The 20668-nt window shown below is 40.7% G+C and overlaps 1 protein-coding gene across 2 annotated transcripts in view; it reads right to left on the reverse strand.

Moving 5' to 3' along the window:
• The window catches only part of ap3b1a (adaptor related protein complex 3 subunit beta 1a), a 60782-nt gene that overhangs the window by 36789 nt on the left and 3325 nt on the right, over positions 1-20668 (reverse strand). The window contains exons 1-13 of one of the 2 annotated variants that reach the window (XM_071465960.1): positions 17083-17353; positions 15615-15690; positions 15414-15488; positions 12206-12301; positions 11872-12032; positions 10729-10795; positions 4364-4546; positions 3630-3785; positions 2070-2167; positions 1877-1931; positions 1695-1766; positions 351-413; positions 118-250 (exon numbers count right to left, since the gene is read on the reverse strand). In XM_071465960.1, coding sequence (XP_071322061.1) covers positions 118-250; positions 351-413; positions 1695-1766; positions 1877-1931; positions 2070-2167; positions 3630-3785; positions 4364-4546; positions 10729-10795; positions 11872-12032; positions 12206-12301; positions 15414-15488; positions 15615-15690; positions 17083-17243 — 1396 coding nt within the window. In that variant the 5' untranslated portion in view covers positions 17244-17353. Of the gene's footprint in view, positions 1-117; positions 251-350; positions 414-1694; positions 1767-1876; positions 1932-2069; positions 2168-3629; positions 3786-4363; positions 4547-10728; positions 10796-11871; positions 12033-12205; positions 12302-15413; positions 15489-15614; positions 15691-17082; positions 17354-20668 lie in introns of those variants that run through there. The other variant, XM_071465961.1, reaches the window with a different exon arrangement.

Genomic DNA, 20668 nt, shown 5'->3' on the forward strand with positions numbered 1-20668 from the left:
GAAACAAGTTCTCTCAACACAAACAAAAACACAAAACTTGATGTTTACACTGCCTCATTATCCTGCGTTAAGACACAAAGTAACTGCAGATATGTGCACATGAAGAAGGCATTTTACCGTCTCTGTTGGAAAGGAGCAGCACCAGACCGTTGAGGCAGGTGTCTGTCACCTCAGAGATGTTGGTCGCACACCTGCCGATGGCCTGAATCGTGGCCGCCGCGAACGCTTTGTCCTGACTCTTCACGTACGTCTGAAAAGAGATGAAGCCGACGAGAGGTTAAGAGAAGTTCAACACCCAAAATCTCTACTGACGTCGACTTACTGTTCTCACCAGGAAACAAAACACAAACCTGAAACTCCCTCAGAATAGTGGAGATGTTGGCTTCATTGGCGAGGTTGGTCAGGATCTCCAGCTGCGAAAATCATAAGGGAGGTTTATTTTTAATGTCTAATAAGCTGGTTGGAGAACAGGGCTCAAGTACAGGTCAATAAGATTTTGATCTTATAAAATGATGTTCAGAAATGTTTTTAGAGCCTGTGGATTATAAACCTGTGCAATTTGTAAATAAGAAAGTGTGTGTTCAAGAATCTCAAGCTGAAGTGTCAAGACAGAGATTTACCTGTCAGAGCCCAGGGGAGGAGACCAGGTAGAGGAGGTTTTATATATAAGGACTGGGAGTGTTCCTTACAAATCCTTTTGTCTGAGACGATGCTGCCTCACCAGTAAATTGCTTGAAATGATTTGCCATTGTTTGAGATTGAGATTACTTATTATTTATTCCCTTCAAATATGCTATGAATCTTAATTTGAGTGTATTTGACCTGTTAACAGATCGAATATATTGTTTGAAGCTGTTTGTTACCTTTGAGGGAGAATTCTGTGCAAACAAATCATATACTGTGTTGGAGCTACTCAGTATTTTTACTTTGAGATGATTGTAAATGAGGCAAACTGTTTAATTTAGAGGAGAAATTACCGTAGTTATTTTTTATATAATTTTCTAACCTGTGTTTATGATGTTTCCTGTTCGAAGGATAAACAGAATCCAGGTGAAGGTGACAGATTCCTTTTTACATTAGTGATGCACTGATAATGTACGCTGACGTTATTATGTTTGTTATGGTATGCATGGAAACTTATTGACTTTTGTTGTTTGTTGTACAGAAAATCATCAATCTGTTCACCCATCCCTCCATCTATTCCTTGACCACCTTCCCTCACTCAATTAAAGGTTAAATGGCTCTTGGTTCCTATGCTATGGTCAAGTTGTCCTTGTAGAACCTCACCAGGCAATAACAAACCAAATCCATGTCACATGTCAGGTTTAGAGTCTTTTTACAGTGGAAAAACAGAAAGTGTCGTCTTTGACAGTCAGTAAACAAAGTGGCGGCACTTTTGGCCTTTTACAGTCAAAGCAGGAACAACAGTGTTAGAACTGAGTTTCACACAGTTTGAATCTACATTAGATGCTCACAAAACCAGTTACTGATCTCTCCGTCTTTGTGTAATGTCACCATTGATATACACAATAATCCCTGCACAATGTACACATTCACAAATTTAAAATTCTCCTGCAGTTTTTCACATGTTCACACAGGACGATGGCATTATTTCTGAACACCACTGACACTTATTCAAGCCCACACTGGGGGGACACTAATATGCATGAGGCACAGAGTAAAGTGGTGGTTACCTTCAGTGTTTTGATATGTGTGGCGTCTGTAGATCTGACATAGAAACTCTTCATGAAGGGCTCGAACATCCCCTGTTTGAAGATAATTCATGTTATTACACATCCTGCATCACTGCACGACACATGTACTGTTCCAAAATTTAAAAAAATTTAAATTAAAAAAAAAAAAAAAACAGACATACTTTTCTCTGAATGGACATGGTGGCGATGTTCTGAAGCACGATGTACTGCACCTCTCTTTGCAGAAGACAAACAAGACAACATAATCAGACATCAACAACATGGACACAGAGATACCGAGGATCAGGGCGAGTCATTCATCACTGACAACTTGGGGAGGAGGCAAACGGAGATGCGGTGTGTTTTTCATGTTACCTGTGGCTCCTCAGCAGTCGAACCAGTGACTTTGTGACAATGCCGACTTCCTGTTTAGGGGCCAGATGCCAGTAGAGCTGAGCGACAGACATCACCACCTGAAAAAACACCAACTCAGTCAGAAAAGAAAAGGATTCAAGTACTTTACGATGTTTTCTTAAAATAAACTTAGATTTTTTTTTTTTCTTGCTTTTTATTCTTTGGTATTTGTTTGAATTTTCAACCACTCTCCAGAATGTGCAACCCTCCAGCTCTAACTTGATTTTGCACTTTTTAAACACTTGGTGAAGCACTTTTAAACTTTTAAGTGCTTTATTATTTTTATTACACCACCTACAGCATGTTGCCATCTGTCAAACCAGGCTAAAATAAAACACCTTTGCTCACATGCATTTCTTTGGGCTCCACAAAGGCGCTCATGACGTGACTCTATAAAGGTAATTTTTCAGCTGCGCTTTAAATAGCCAGAGGACGTGTGTCCATCGTTGCAGGCAGAATATAAGGGTTGAGGTGTCTATGAAGATGGAGGATGTCACTGTGTTGTCACGAGTAAAGACCCAGCGTGTCACATTTTAATCAACACTTTCATTTGGGAGCATTTTTCCTCCCGCTGCCACACAGCGACAGAGACCTTGAGACTCTTGGGTGATGGAGATCTGCACTCACTAGGTTTTTTTTTATATATATTTTTTTTTCAATCTTGGGGGGGGGGGGGTTGCAGTATTGCAGGTGTGTGGATGTATTCCCATGTCACTGAGTTATGTGTCCAGGTGTGTACATTGTGTTTGTGTAGGGAAATGTATCATGGGTTGTATTATTGATGAGAGGTTCATGTACGTCTTTACAGCACCAGCTGTTTTATACCTGAGATCATGGTGAGATTTCCGCAGAGCTCACACTCAGAAACCTACGTTTACCCAATGTATTATATAAAAGCAGCACATACACTTTCCCACACAATTTCTATACACTTTCTATACTGAATGACTTGAAGATAACTAGTATAAGTCAGTGTAACTACGTCCACACTAATAAGTTTTCATTTTAAAATGAAAACCATCTTTGTCCAGACGAGCGTTTTAGCTCCATATCAGAAACAGTACATTAACACATACATACATGACCATTCACATGCACTGGGCATGTGCAAGCTGGTGTAAACAGGAAGCAGATTGTCTACCATGCAGTTATTTAGTTGCAGAAAATACAACAAAGGAGGAACAGCAAAGACAGTGGTAGTGTTAAAATGTAGAATTTAACTGTGTAACAGCTGCTGGCTACAACAACAAGGTCAGTAATGCTTGTATTTCATCGAGACTGTTAAGACCCAATCAGGCAGCGACCATTAGTGTCTACGTCATTGTTTACAAAGGTCTCTGTGTCTCCTGTCCAGACTACAATACAACCCTGGAGATTTCAAGCTAAAACAGGTCCAGCAGCTTTTACAAAAATCTTTAACTTCAGGCGCTTCAAAACTCCAGAGTAGTGTGGACAGCAGGTGTAAATGTAGCAGAAGTGATGTGTTTTAAGACTATGTGTCTGTGTGTCTGTGTGACTCACAGCTGTGTTCCTGCTCTGCAGCAGAGGTTTGGTGTTCCTCAGTAGCAGCCTGTGATCTGGATCCATGATGTAAGGCTTGGTCTCCATCTGGTCTTTCTTCTCCTCAGAGTCAGAGTCATAGAACGTCTTCTCATTATTCTCATCAAACACAGCACCCTGAAACACAAAGAGCACAACACGTCACACCAATGCATTAAACGTGCATTAAAAGTATATCAGTGTGTGATTCCTCTCATATTAAATTTGTTATATACTGTAGCCTGCACAGTTTACAGCATAACAGAATTCCTGAAATTCAGTTATGACTTTTGGTTTTGGTGCGCCCCATTTGGCCACCCCCATGAACATTTCCGCAGCTGCCACTGGCTCAGAGGATCGAGATATATCAGGCTTTGGATACACAGCAGTATGTGTTGGTAGGATCTGTTCATTGCTTTGCTGACATAAAGAAAATGATGAAGTATCACCAGACTTGTTCTCAAAGATCAGACAGATGCAGCGATGAGATGAGAGTCATACTGAGGAGCCAGAAGCAGGAGTTTTATTGTTGATATTCAGGACCCTCTGCAGCGGGTACGTCTCATCTTGCAACTTTAGGAAACTAACTAGGTAGTTAGCATTAGCAGGAGTTGCTACCATGTCTGCTTCCTAACTGAAAGATGCTTACAAAGGTGAAAATAGGTGGTGATTTGCATCTGCAATGGTTTTGGTCCTGAGGGTCACAAGTGTCTCACCTCGCTCCAGGGGCTGATGAACTGCGTCCTGGCGTAGCGCGTCAGCATGGAGATGATGACCACCTGGCCCCACTCCTCCACGTCTACCAGCAGGTTACACAGCTTCCTGTAGTTCTTGTGGATCAGGTCAATGCGATCTGGACACACCTCTTCGAAGGCCATCACCACGCTGCCGGCCACCAGCTACAGAGATGATCGGAGGGGGAGAGAGGAGGAGCAGAGCTGAAGCAACTCATGAGGGAAATGCTGCCGTTTTTTAAAATTTATTTATTTATTTCACTCCTGTGTTAAAACACAAGTTACTGGAAGTTTGTAGCAGTTTACAAATTGAAAACACTTTTAACTCTTCAATCAGCTGTAAAACGACAGACTCCAGAGAAATAAAACACTGGTTAACAGATATGATGCTGATCAAAATAGGTACTAAAAACACAGCGCCAATTTACTACTCTGATACAATACACACAGTGATAATTAGAAGGAAAATGTTTGCTGTTAAAGTTTTAACTGACTTATTTCATACAACCTTGTGAAGGAAGCCCATCAATAAGTGTTTCTCTCATCGTCCCCATAAATTACATCTCTTCTCAGGTACAAACCTAATTTTCTGTTCAATTCACAGGGAAAGGAGCACGAGGAGGGAGCCGCAGCTGAGAGAGCCAATAATCAACTGTATTTCATTGGTGGGAGGAAAAAACCCATTTGGCTGTTGCATGCCCCCCCACTCCCCGACTGCCTGCCGGCTCGCCGACTGACTGTGAGACTGAGTGAGTGACAAGGCGGCGTATTAATATGCAAACAGCATTATCACGGGCAGGCAAGGGTGAAGAAGAAGAGAGAGGGAGCAGAATCTGGTCTTCCCAATTAAAGCCTTCTGGCCCCCGGTGGCCCTGTGGGAACCCAGTGCATTTACCCATCAGCATTGTCATGAGCCTGCATTGATTGTTGTGTGCGTTTCTGTGTGTGTACGAGATGTGTACGTGCGCAGCTCCTGTCTGTAGATTCTCTAAGAAATCTGGATCTTAAATCTGAATGATGACTGGCCTTTCTGACATTCACATTACTGGTGCTGATGAATGAATCACTGGAGGATCGGACAACTGTAAAGTTATATCTACTGAGTTACCCACACAGGAAAGTCTGTACATTCAAGGAACGACACTTATAGGAGGATCCCGGTGGAGAAATCACGTGATGAAGCTTAACACCAACAGTCTGCACGTTAGCAGATATGCTGTACCCTCGGTTGCAGGTTTTATTAAGTACATCTAGCTAAAAGTAGGGCTGAATAATTCATCAAAATATTATCAAAATCACAATAAATCCAAATCGCGAGAGCTGAATGTTTTTTTGATTAAGGTAACAGAACACAACAGTGCTACAGGGAAGCCCCCAGCCTACAAATCATATTCTCAAAACATAAAGGAAAATGTTTGTTTGGTGCAGACCCCAGCAAAAAAATAAATAAATGTGAGAGAAGTGAAATTCAAAAATGAAATTGTGACTCATATCACTGTTGCTATATCTGCTAAATTAATATTGATATATACATATGTTTTTGCATATTGTTTAGCCTGAGCTAAAGTTAATGTAATCTAATGCAACAGACCTGCAATTAATCCTCAAAGTTATAACGTCCAGTTTGAGAGCTGATGATTTAACTGTATGTTCATTATGGAGGCTGCAGTTTGTTGCCCAACAGTGTTGCATTGCACACAGAGGTGTTTTATTCAGCCTGGGCTCATTAGCATAAACAAATGGGCCAAAATAACAGAAAAACTTGTCAGTATAACTAATCAGCAACACAAACAACATCCTCAAGATGATAATATACAGTATATTTACACAAACTGAACATTAGACCTTTATGAAGGAGGATTCATTACAGGACTGTTGTATCAGTAACAGCTGATTACATTATAAAATAAATATTCATATTTGGTTGTTACAGTTTAATGGAAATCTGCAGTTATCTGCAGACATGCCTCTGCATACGTCTTCTCTGCTTACTGCACCTTTCTGTGGTGATATTTACACCATGTCACAATGAATACAAATAAATATCACACTATTCTAAAGCTGCATCTAATGAGCTTAATGACTCAATGACTTTATCTATTTGATTCAGCTCTAGCAGCACAAATAATGTTTTATGGAAAGAACTGTGTGATCTGTCTGGAAAATAAACCGTGTGGGGTTTCTGTAAATATGTGGATGAATGTGTTGATGAATGAATCGGATTAAAACAGCTCCTGTGTGAGTGTCTGCTACAGGACGTTCAATGGGAAATTAAAAACATTATGTGGACTTACAGAGACCCTCCCGACACCTGAACTTATCAGCCAATACAGATCGTTGATCTGATACAACCTGTATAGTACTGACCCTGTATGGATGTGATATGATAGCTGTCATTGTTCTATGTCACTGTTCAGGTTACAGATACATGAAAGCCACAGAATCTCTCTTTTATCATCTAATTTGACCGTCAGTCATAAAAAATAACATTTCCTACACTAGTTGTCTTGACACTAGTCCCTCCCTTCAAAATTAAAGCCCTACGTACTGTACACGTTGCTTTTTTACAGGTGGGACTTTCTAGTCTAACATGATGCCACATTGCTGACATTTTGCTAACGGCTAATGTTACACTATTCACAGGAAATCAATTCTTCTTCACTGCTCCGAACTTGATTTTTGAGAATTGATTTCTGGGAAAACTGCTGTTTTATCTGGGTGTGAAACTATAAAGTTTATTCATAAATGACATGGTATCAGAGGGTGCATAGACACGCGTACTCATTGATACTCAATATTGTGTTTTAGGGCAGTATCAGAGGTATTTCCAATGCTAGTATCGGTATCAGTACAAATCTAATTATTAGTTAAACCTGAGCGTTTCCTGTTCTGACCAGTCAAAATGCTGTGAAAAGGGTCTATTGGTCCTTCATCACTTAGATAATTTTGGTTTTATTTGCCCATGTTTTTAGACATCTCTCTCTGACACCACCCCAATACAAAGGGGGTGAACAGGATTTGGTTTGTGAGAGAAATCATTGAAAAATGACATTTTAAAAATTCACAAGCAGCATCTCTTTCCAACAATGTCCCATCATCAAACACGATGAGGATCTAAAAAACCCTTCACAGCGACCAAACCGGGATGAGAAGCATTGTTCTGATGCATGAATAAATAAAATGGTGAAAGCTGAGTAACACAGGCTTGTATCCATGTTAGAGCAGCTTCTCAGCAGATTAATGCACAGCAGGTTTCTCATATTAGTCAGTCAGAGTGTATACGTTCAGTGTGAACTGGCGTGTATTTTTTGCACAAGGGCGTCATCCTCGCCTGGCGTCCTCCCTGGGCCTCTCCTGTCTCTGAGGCTATTACAGGCAGCACTATTTCTGAGCGCGTGGGTCCTGATGCAAGGCTTTGCGCATTCTCTACCAACTTCCCCCATTAGACACAGCATCCAAGGTAAACTACATGCACCATCAACAAAACTGACACCCCAATATATGGAGTTCATACACCTCCTCCCCCTCCACCCTCGACCATATTATCTACCCTGCGTGACAAGCCGGTAATGGAAAAATCACACTAAGCAAATGGTTCTTCTAATAACAATAAATTTCCTATAAAATTATGAAGGGCCCAAACCGTTTCCTTGCATCTATTTTGCTATGAATTCTAATTAGGGTGCCAGAGAGGCAGAGAGTGCTGGGTCATCACGCCAGAGACAACGTGCGCCTTTTTGATTGATGGCCCGGTGTGGGGTCGGCCTATCCTCCCCGCGCTTGCTCCTCTCCTGCTCTCTTCCCTCTCCCTCCTTTTACTGTTAAATTAATGGGCGTCTCACCTAGCCCCTAATCATAGTACCCCCCCAGCCCCCTACCCCTCCTTTCTGTTCTCATTTCAATTTTGCAGAAGGTGCAGGGTGGGGTGGGGGGGGGTTGCATGGGAGGGATCGATCATTTATCTTGTAATGGCTGGATAATAGATCCATCACGGTAAAACAGCTGCACAAACTCCTATGTTGTCTCTGTCATCAGGCCTTCCCATTTTCTCTTTAAACCCTCCTGCCTATAAGCAGCCCCCCGAGTGTCACAGCCATTTAACCAAACAGGCACATCTGTAAAGGTAAATGTCAGGAGGCCTGGACAACGCCACAGCCCGGAACAATAACCAAATGTTTCCTGCTTTAGCAGGCAACAGAGTGACATCAGCTAAGCTGCATTTACCTTAATGAATTCACTGATTTGTGGTTACATTGAACGATTAACCTCACATGTAGCAAAACTGCACGTTATAGGCCTGAAAAGATAAATTGAAGTGGCAAGAGCTTTTTCAAAGCAGAATTTTGACATGTTGTTGCAGGACAAGCAAAGGGCTAAATAACAATAGTAATGGTTTTATTTAGGTGGTCCAGTACCATGTACCAGTACCAGTAACTAAAATACAACGTTAAAACCAAGAAACCAAGCATGCACAATACCTGGACCCTGACGCTGGCACATATAAATGGAATGCAGTCTTTGTTATTGTTACGTGTACCTATGTCAACGTGACAGTCTACCTGTCCAGCATGTATCCTGTCTCTAGTCTAGTGCATGCTGGGGTTGGTCCCTCAGACTAAAAGTAGTTTAGAAAACAAACAGATGTTGCTTCATTTCCTGCTCACAGTGTCAATTCATGCAAGAGTTTTTAATAACTGTGAAAAAGAATTCCACGAGTAAATCAATGTTTTAAACACGTCAGTCTCTCAACGGCACAGTCACTGGGTGGCTCTCGTACGCAGGCTCTCCAGAGTATCATCACACTGTTATTAGAGGCACTCCAGCGATTCAGTTTTGCGCTTCCATAAAGTTGGAGCTCTCATGAGAGATTTAAAAAAAATATGGTGGTAAATGTCTGTGGTTCTGCTCAAGAACTGTTTCTGTCTGGCTGTTCCCCCCTTTACATCAACAGTTTCAGTTTCAGACTCTTTTATATCCCCTGCCACTTCCCTTCCTAACTTAATGTCTACTAACGTACTGTTTCTGTTCTGTTTTTATTAACTTATTGTCCTTTATCTTTTGGTCTAGGTGTTGTATTTATGTGGCCTGTGTTTATATGTGTGCTAAACACATATATCTAACTGCTGCATGCCAAATTGCCCCACTGGGGACAAATAAAGTGATTCTAATTTTTACTCAAAAGTACAGGTCTAGTATCAAAAACACTGGACCCTATGTTTCCCATGGTACAACGAACAGCATCTTTGTATCCCTGCCTTGTAAACGCCCACATCAAACTTCACATCCCACGTGACTTTCTGTTACAAATGTGCTGCTAAAATAATCCTGATGACATCGACAACATTCCTGCAGAGCTGCAGACAACGTTACACTGATTTAACTGTTGTAACACGCTCAGTAATTCTGCTAATGACGAGTAAACTGAGATTTATGTGTAAATTCTGTGGCGTGGCCCTTCACATCAAGCTACATTTTCCCCTTCAGGAGCCCCCTCGCAGCACTGACTCAACTCCAACACATCCTCAATAAACTGACCAGACTGTCCACTGTTCTCAATGCTGCATGGTACCATCCTAACATCATAAAAATGCATCACTTGATCGCCATTAAGTATCCACTATGTTTGGGTTTTTCACCATTCGTCACCAGCTGATAGTGCCTGTGCGTCTGTGTGATGATAGTGCCCTCTCTCTCTGTCCCCAGACTCACAATGTGGGCTCCAACGGGGAGAAGTCATCTGTCTTCGTTAGCGTCTGGGGCTAAATATGCTATGCATCTGGTACTGGGCTTTCCATCCCCCCTTGGCCTAAGCTGCTTTGTTTTGTTTGTATAATGATAGGTATACGCCATGAATACATAATTACAGCAAACTGTGCATGACTCACGCCGACGAACCCAGCACACTCTGCATTCTGTAGCCAACGTCTACATATTTGAAATTGGCATTTAAACACCCTTAGTATTCACTGTGACCTCCTCAAATTAATGTGTTGCCTGCTGACTTCTAATGGGCTGCCTGCATTGTGTCTGTGGCTGGCCTCAACAAGAATCTGAGAATCCAACTCATTTACGGTCCATTTTGGAAAAAAAGAGAAGAAGTTGGCCTTTGAGAAAATTAAACTGACACTAGCATCAGTGCGAAAATTCCTTCCAAATGGACACTTAACAAGGAGCATCTGAAGATGTGTGGGTTTAAGTGGGTGTTAACAAACCATGGCATTGCCGAATGAGCTGTGGGATGGAGAGTGAAGAGGGGAATCGCTTGACTGGGGCGCCCTCCAGTGGACTGCATTCTCCCAGCATGGGAAATCGACTGTACAACTCTCACTGCTCAGTGTGTTACTTACTGTGCTTTTGTCTTTCAATAGTTTCTCTATCACTTCGATCAGCTGCTCCTTCTGTTCTGGATCCAGGCTGAAAAAAGAGAGAGAGAGAGAGAGAGAGAGAGAGTGAGAGAGAGAGAGAGAGAGAGAGAGAGAGAGAGAGAGAGAGAGAGAGAGAGAGAGAGAGAGAGAGAGAGAGAACTTTGAAATAAATATTCGTCAGCTCAGGAATGGAAATTATTCACATAATATAAAAACTTGATGGACTTACAAATTAAATCATGTCTCCTGTGTGTGCTCAGAACACAGATATGTCCGCGTGCTTACAACCAATTAGATCAACTGTCTATGAGCATGTTTCACTCTCTGATCAAGGTTATGTATGCAATCACTCCAAGGATCACTCAATCACTGCTTCCTATATAATAATAATAATAATAATAATAATAATAATCTGTATTTATAGAGCATTCCTCAGAATCTACGTTACAAAGTGCTTGACAAAGGAAGCAATAAAATAGAATCAATAAAACACATTAAGATCAATTGGATAGATCATTAGATCGATAATTAGATTAGATTATATAACATAATTTACAGTGAGCACTAATCAAGATTTCAATTACCACTTGATTTTGTCTTTTTTCAAGCAAAAATTCAAAAGATTTCCTGGTTAAAGCTTCTCAGATGTGATGATTTGCTGCTCTTCTTTTGTCATCTCTGACGGCAGACTGAATATTTCTGGACTGTTGGTTGATGAAAGTAATTTGAATATAACGTCATAGGCTTTGGGGAATTTCAGCTTTCACTATTTTAGATAAAACAATGAATTGAGAAAAATATCAACAATGAAAATAATAAACCCCAGTTTTGTGAACGAATATCTCCTGACATCAACCTTTGAGAATCAAATATGCGACTGATATGTTCAGGTTAAATTTTGCGCCTTTGTTCACATTTCAGGGACCCATTCATTCTTTGACCCATGCCAGTCTTAGAAAGATTCAGCTGATAAAAGTTAACAACAAGGCGAAACCCTTAAAGTAAACATTACCCAACATGTCCTGTATGAACGGCTCAGGACTGAAGCCAGAGAAGCTAACGAGCGCAGCTACCATCACTGGCTTTAGCTAGCACTGCCTGCAGCTGGTGCTGCAGACACTGTACCTGTAGAGCTTCTGGATGGCGTGGGCAGACGTCTTCCTGACATATGGGGACAGGTCAGCTGCAGCCTCCTTGATGGCCAGCATCATGATGGGGACGATGATGGGGACACGGATGCTGGACAGAACCCTCAGCGCACTGGCCCGGATGAACTGGTTTGGGTCCTGCCACACAGGGGATGAAACCACAGCAATAATGAAAAAGGCAGGAAATCCAGGAGTCTCTGAGATGGACACATGCATAGAGATGCTCGCGTACAAATGCATCCATATTAAAAAATGATCATATAAGTAACAATAAAAAGGAGAAAGACTGAGACACAAAGTAGGCATGTTACCTTCAGGGCCCGCTGGAAGGTGCTGATGGATAGTAAAGCCAGGTCCTGCTGCTCTTCTGCGTACCTCACCAGATAGACATACACAAGCTTCTTCAGCTGCAAAGGACAATTAAATCAAACAGCAATAAATTGAAGCAGCTGCAGCCTCGGGTATTAACGCAGTACATGGGGAAAGCAATCTGGAAAACCAGCTAAAACTTCAGCAGGTTTATGTGAGAGGATGTGCTGCATGTTTTTACATCCAATAAAAGATAAAAGACCAAAAAGACCAGCGCTATTCAAGGGATCAAATAAACAAAAACTTATTAAGCAACAAAGAGTGCCTTCTTTTAGCTTGGGAAGTTTGAGCTTATTATTACAAGGGGGGAAAAATAATATTTAAAGTTTTTCCTGTCTTGGTATCATTTGCTGCAAACTCAATCCAGTGTTGTTTCAGGCACAGAGTGAAGTTATGTATTTTTGTTCCTTTACGAAATTGCCATTGAATTATTTGCCCCCCCCCTCGTCTTCAGTTCTGGCTCGCACGCCTCTTCTTTTCTCAGAGGAAAGCCTGAGATAATATTTGTCCTGCTTTCTGAACAAGTGTAAGTGGAGAGCAAAGGTTGCTCCTCTGCTGATTCAGACAGAGCGGAGAATAAAACTGAGCTGGTTGCTGTCTATGAGGCTGTGGGTTTATAGATAAAGGAACAGGAAGAAGAAGTGGAGATGAAAAATGATGATTTACTTGAGGAGGTATTTATAATTTAATATAATAGCTGATTTAAGGTTGAGGTTGGGGGTAAGGTCACAGTTTAGGTACAATCACTGAAAGCTTTACCCAGTAATCAGCACTATTCTTTCTAAAGCAGCGAGTATTGACCTGCAGCAGAGCGCCACAGTTCTCAATCATCGTTCTGGTCATTACTGCTGGAATTAATGACATTACTCACTATAAAAGGAGACACAACCCATCTGCCCTCAAGGATCTGGTTTCTGTGACCACAAAGTACCTGACTGGTTTCGTTTTGATCCAGTCAGCAGATGATTAAGGGCTCCACAAGTGAAAACTGCTCAACATCACATGAGATTTTATGCTTTTTTATTATTATTTCTATACCTGGAACTTGAATATGCTCTCAAAATAAAAAAAATGTACAAAGTATGATTCATGGTGTTAAAATGAAGTGCAGCAATGATTAAAGAAAATAAAGTGCACCGCTATTAAAGCACGCAACACTGTCAATAACCCACATGCTATTGTGCTGTTTTCTGTTTAATGTTGATCAATGGCAGCTCGCAGTGACGAGGAGAGGAGGGAGGACGAGGGCGGGAACGAGGGAAGAGGCCATTTTTAGGGTGATATGTTTGAGGTGTGTCAAGCGAGGAAGAGCTAGGAAAAGAAACCAAAGAGGGAGAAAACATAGTCGGAGACCTCACACTACCTTAGCAGCTGGTGTGTATGAGGTGGGAGAGAGGAGACGTGACTGTGGGCTCTCTCCTGCCAATTACATCCACCCACCTGCTCCCCTACCCTGCCATGAGCTGCTTCGGCTGCATGCCTTGCACACAGCGCCCGGTTTCAGGCCCCCCGCTCACATGCTGCACCTCACGCTACCTGATTATTCTGCTGCTGCTAATCAATATTCACAGGCTCTGGGCATAGGAACCCCTCTTGAGCTGTTGCTTAGTGTTTTTGGTCCTTCACTCGAACAGTCTGTCAACACTGGCTCAGATATTACATGATTTAGTGGAGTATTAAAACAGGCCCACAGTAACTTACTGTGTCTTTATGCTGCTGCTGCATCAACTTATGATTTGCAATAATAAAACTAGTCGACTATTGTTGGTTGATGAGGGAAAAATACGTCTGATCACAGATCTAGAGAGACCATAATAGTTACAGCTCAAGAAAGGACAACAACAAAACATATTTAAATAGTTAATAATCCTCTAATGCAAATTAAAAAGTCTAATTCTGCTCTCTGGTTTAAGTAAAATAACACAAAGATCTCAGATTTCAAACAGGAGACAAAACATCGATCAGACCAACCTGTCGCACAAAATCACTAAATTTAAGTCTGTAGTTTTAAAACCCAGCACAGAATTTACTCAAGTCACAAAAAAGTGCTGTACACAGGGAGGCTAAACTAATAGTTGTGGATATCTCACACCTTCTACACTAAGAGTTTGAACTGCCTCCATCTCGCTGTTGATTCAGGGCCCCAAGGACCAGCCGGAATATATACAATAAGTCTTTTATTCCTGAGCCATAGAGGTGTTGAACACAGAATGACTGCACCAGGGAACACGTGTAACTTGTCTTGTTAGTTTATTAGATTTGCTCTCTGGTAGTTCTATAACCTTATATAATCTTATATAACCTAAATCTGCTGCTACCTGCTCATTTGCACAATTCTATATTGTTCATGTTGTATGTTTTTAATGCTGTGCTGTGTCTCTTTAATACCAATAATTCCCAAAACTGTAACAGATGCAAAACTGAGATTGAAAAACTTCCTGCATACGACCAGAGGACACTTAGAAAGTGTTTACTATGGAATTTCATTCATCGTCCTCCACTGTACTCCTCAGACTACTCTAACCTGAAATCTACATGTATTACTTTTACTATTACTGTTTTTTTGGGTTTGGCCATGACTGCTGCAAACAACGTTATAGAAAAAAAAAAATCACAATCACAATCTAAAAGGTGCTCGTCAGATATTTCTATAAACAAGATAAGTTTGGAATTTTTGGAGCAGCAGATTTACAGACTGAACCTAAATTCCACATTAATCTTATTTATTTAATTATTCTGCCCCCTTCGAGGCAGATGACCGCCCACCAGAGTCCAGTTCTGCTCGATGTCTCTGCCTCTTAAAGGGAGATTTTCTCTTGTCACTGTCGCCAAGTGCTGCTCATAGAGTTATAAAGAGACGGTCTAGACCTGCTTTATTTGAAAACTGCCTTGTGATTTGGTGCTGTATAAATTAAAAGGACCTTTTCTCTTTTTGTGATATAAAATATTACAAATAATATAATAGAATTTAGCTAAACAAATAAACACAAACTAAAAATAAAGGAAAATCTTTTGAGTGAATTCAACTATTGTTCTGAATGAAGAAGTTGCCTCTGTGGCGTCATGCAGAGGAGTCACGTGCCCTGTTGCACGAGAATTAAATGAATCATAGCAGTGTAGTAACAGGAAAGATGATTTGAAGCGTCATACCTCGATGTTCTTGCTCGCGACGTTCTTCACAACAGCAGGAAACAGCTCAGATGCGTTTTTCCCTTTGGCGATCAGCTGAAATCAAATCAAACAATATCCACCGATCTCATCACTAATGTTCAACTCAGCAGCTGTTTATAGGAATTTAAACATAAAGGTTTTGCCATTTGTGCAGTGTGTGAATTCCCATGATGCACTCACCCCAACAATCCTTTTCATGGCCTCCAGTTTGAGCGACTCCTTGCTGCTCTCCAACATCTCTTTAAGGTCTTCATTCCTGAGGACAGAAAATATTGCTGTTGTTGTTGATTATGGTTGACATTAGAGGGAGCAGGGACTGCTGAGGTGACTTGACTAATCTGTTTCAGAAGTCAGTGCTTGACCAAAGGTGCTGTGAAAGATCCATGTTTACCACATCTGTGTCTGCTCCACAGATTACAGGCGGCACATGTAAGGGCCACATTGGCTCCTATGGCTCTGTAGGAGTCAGTGACAAAGCATCCAACCAAACAGCAATGATGTTACCAACGCAACGGCTGCATCACAACAACGCCGCTGAAACCGATCCACACTCACATGATGACAATGCTCATTCCTTGGTTAATGCTAACACACACTGTCGTTGTACAACTACACAGCAGGTTGTTTGTTAACACAGAGACGTAATGTTCAGATGGAAAACAAACTGTGGCACTAAAATGCCAATGCAACCAATGCAACCAATGCAACAATGTCTACCTTTGTCAGTTGGTCCACCACTTTGGTCCAGACTGAAATTTCTCAACAAATATTGTGTGGATTGCTATGAAAAATGAACTTCATGATTCCCTCAGGATTACATGTAATAACTTTGGTGATCCTCTGACTTTTCATCTAGCGCCACCAACTTACAATTGCTGTCGTGCTAACACGCTACACTAAGATGGTGCCATTGTGAGCATGCTAGGATGCTCACAATGGCGCAGATGTTAGCATTTTGCTCAAAACACTGCTATGCCAGGGTACAGCCTCACAGAGCAGCTTGCATGGCTCTTACAGTCAGTGGGAATCTGTTTACATTGCAGGGACATAATGCTAAGTTCAATGGCTACACTATGTGCCATCATTTATACAATAGATGTATTGTATTTTTTCAATATCTTTTTGAGATACGAGCATTTTAAAGAAGTAAAATCATCTAAATAGCCCAACCCACACTGGATTTTGTGTTTAAAAACTGATAGCGATGTATCAGCCACCAGTAATTTTCTTAATGTAACACATAATACTAATAACAGTAGAAAAATCAACTAGTGGACAAACTATGTAATTGTGGCAACTTCTACATTACATTAAATGTAGTTTGACTTTTCTGATCTCCATTAATATGCACTAATACTGATATCAGCGACAATAACCTACAGATTAAATTAGCATTCTTTTGCCTGGTTAAACAGATGCAGAGTACTAAACATTTAGAAACTACACCTTAAACAATGGTCACTTTGGTCAAGTTTGAAATGGTTTTCATAAGCATTTTATTTTGAAAAACACTGTAAACGTTAATATCCAGCTGGCCAAACCCGGCCTAAGACATATGTCAAAGAAGTAAAAATAAACCGCAGTTTACAGTCTAGTCTCTGTAGTCTCCAGAGTTAGACTACAGTTGTGTGTGATCTTACTACAATACCCAGCTTTGTGTGTCTCCTTGGGACTACAGCTGGTGTGTGTGAGGGCTTGTTCTTCCTGACTCAGCTCGGTCTTCAGAGTGAGCTGTAAGTTCTCGGCAGACACCAGCGCCGTCCTCATAGCTCCCACTGCCTCCGAGCGTAAAGAGAAGCCCACGTCCATGCCGGCCGTCCTCCCCGGCAGTCCAAAAACACTTTCAACAACCAGTACTCCTATGTGTGTGTGTGTGTCTTAGCCGTTCAAAAAAAAAAAAGAGTCCACAAATCCAGCTGCCTGTATTTCCAGCAACTCAAGAGTGAAACAGAGCTGCAGTAATTACTTTCCCTCAGGCTGTATGCCCTGTTCTCTCGGCTTTATTTACAGTTGTCTTCTTGTCTCCTTGCTGTTCATAACTGTCAAAGCTGGGAACAGGGGAAAAACAGCACAGGCTCCACTGGCTTTGTGCCTGTCATTCACTACTCTCTTCCTCTTCTCTTGGGCAAAAAGAGTCACAAGATGCCCCGCCAGCTCGCTAATGGCAAGTTATCCTCACACTTGAGGGTAGTGCCTGCTCACCCAGTAAGACCTCTCTCCTCCTGCTGAAGTCCACATTCCCTCTGAAACTATACCTGCCACTCAGCTGTGGTCCAGTCATATCAACCTGTTACTGCTCTCTTCTTACACATGTACATTCTCCTATAGAAATCAGCCTGTCTCACCTGCCCTCTGGCTCTGTCTGTGGCTCTGCCTGTGTGTGACTGTGGTCACTTCCCTCTAGGGGAAAAAGGAGGGCCTTATCTACACTGGTGGGTAAACACTGAGCTACTTTTCATCACCTCCACTGTACAATAATCCACTTTAGCTTGACACCAGCTAAGAGCACATACACTGCCAAGTTTGGCTGACAGGGCCAACAGGACAGGCCCACATCAAAGATAACAGCTCCAGGCTGAATGTCAGGAAATACCCCTGAACATGTGAGAGCTACACAGGCATTGTGGAAGGGGCAGAACTTGCCTCCTGTGCTTTTTTTTTTTTTTTTTTTTAAATTACTGAGCTAATGGCCTGACCAACTAACGACTTCAGTCGCATTCACAAGATGATAAATAAATCCACGTATGTGTGTTATTAACCAGCTCTGTAAGAACTTAAGGTTTCAAGAGATTCTTGAGTTGGAAAGCCTAACTTTTCTGCTAAGATTGAGAAATTATTTATAGATACTAGAATAAAATTTGCATCTGCACAGATGCAGCTTAAAATCCCATTTCCCTTCCTTTCGCTGTTTTTTTTCTGTCTTCAACATAAAAACATAGATTATCCATATAGACCCATATAGCATTTGTTATATGGAAACTAACATGTTAATATGCTGGCAATGTTTATTTCATTGTTTCAATCACTTTGTTGATCTGTACTACTGTTCTGTTGGAGAAAAAAAATACTCACTAAAAATGTAAGTATTCATGAGCAGCTACTGAAGATTTGATCATCTCAAAACCTGAATGTCTTTACAGTGAACAAAAATTAATAAAGCAAAGCTTGATTATTCTCATAATTTCACACGTTTGCATCACGTCTGGCTGATTATTATCTTAATAAATCTTTCCATCACTGCTAAGATTAATTATATTATGATATACATTTACCTGTGGCGGTTTCCTAATGAATATCTCTCATAAATGGGTCATATGTGCATCCATCTACTTTACGGCCATTGTTATATATGAGGATGAAACATCATTGTTGCAGCTCTGTATTTCACTTCTTATAATTATTACTGTATTTTGTTTGTGAATCTAAATCTGCACAACTGTTAAATTGAAGTGTGGTATGAAAGAGATGGACCTCAGGCTGCAGAGATTAGTGCCTCCATGTGGCTGGGAGATAAACTAGCCAGCAGTTACTGTATTTTATAAGTAGCTGCCAGAACCGCCAGAGACAGGAGATGGATTTAACAGCTGGATTTTAAAAGGCCTCTCCAAAACTGGAGTAAAACTAAATTTCATATTTACTCTTTTTTTCTTTTGTAAAATGCTACATCTGTCTTTCAGAGCAGTGTCACTGCTGCCAAGAAACAATACAAGCACAGTGGCACAGGAAGAGGGAGTGGTTTATGTACAGTAGCTAAATAAATAAATGTCTGAGTAAAAATAATAGTGACTAATTCAAGGCCGACTGTTCAAATTCTCATGGTTTAAGGTTTAAAAACCTGAAGAGCTCCAGGGAAACCAGAATAACTCAACTAACTTTCTGAAGTGACAGTTTATAGTCGAGGTAAACTTCTCTAGACAAAGCTGAATTCATAAAAAAACGGAGCTATAGATGCTTTTGAAACCAGTTTATCATACTGTGAAGAAATAAATTCTCCCTCCCACTTTGGTTACCTCTCCAAAGTTACTATCTCTCCGTAACTGACATATAATCTCAACATAAGGGATATTTAGTAGCTGTTCTGGAGTTTTTCCATTTTTTTGAGCACTTTAAGGACAAGATGTCCATGTTGGACTCAATGTTCATTCTTGTCCTTGAAAAAGTAGCTGACAGAACAAACAGAGGTTTAATAAATTCACAACAGCATCAACTGTGCGAGAACAGACAAAGCGAGGTCACAGATGAGCTCGTTTCCGAATAAATCAAACATTTCTGAAATGTAATAACCAAATAAAAATGTGGAATAAAAATACTGTGGTAAAAAGGTTGTGTTCGCTCATGTCAGAAAAGTAATAACTCACTCACACTGTGTTCGTAAATGATTTTAAATAACAGGGGAAAAATAAATGTAGCCTGTCCAGGCTCTGGTTTGGTCGAGGAGCCTGGGAACATAAACAAGTTCTTGTTAAAATATTTGAAACCACCTCGCTAACAGTTTGCCACAGGGAAGGTTTGGCAGAGTCAGAGTAATGGTGAGCAGTCAGAAAAACTTGTATTTTGTATATTCAATAAAATACACACAGAAATTCTGATAAAATTACACCATAGTAAATGGCACATTGAAATATATGAATTTATATGTATGATTAGAATAAAATAATTTCGAATTTTAGAGTTTTTCTTTCATTATCTGGGATAACACTCCACACACACCTAATACCATCTCTTGATAAACCTTGTCCAGTGTTTGAGACTGAATGAGGATTAATTTAATTTAATTTAATTGGAATTATGCTGCTTCTAGGTTGAAATGTAACTGCTTCCTGCATCACAAATGTAGGAGTCTCTTAATATATTATCAAATCTCACTAATAATTACCGACTTTTACTGAAAATAAAAGTTAAAGATAAATCCTATCTTTAATGCAGCTCAGGTAAATCGGTGGATCCATACAACCAGACCTCTGGGGCAGAGTGAAATATCTCTTCGGTCACAGATAATAAATTAGTCACATGTTTCCATGCCTCACTAGGGCCTGGCATAGAGCTCCCAGTCAGCAAGAAGAGGCCTTTAAGACTACACAGCATTACAGGAATGTTAACATGTGACAAACATTCAGCTATTTCACATAACAAATACACAGCTTCATTTAGCTTCAGCAGAACGGACTCAATATGTCATCAACTACTGAAACAAGCTGGAGCTAACTTTAATTAACAAATATGTAAGATAAACG

Source organism: Trachinotus anak, unplaced genomic scaffold, assembly GCF_046630095.1.
Source record: "Trachinotus anak isolate AG129_WGS33_773 ecotype Australia unplaced genomic scaffold, CSIRO_AGI_Tana_v1 ptg000028l, whole genome shotgun sequence".
In the NCBI taxonomy this organism is placed as follows: domain Eukaryota; kingdom Metazoa; phylum Chordata; class Actinopteri; order Carangiformes; family Carangidae; genus Trachinotus; species Trachinotus anak.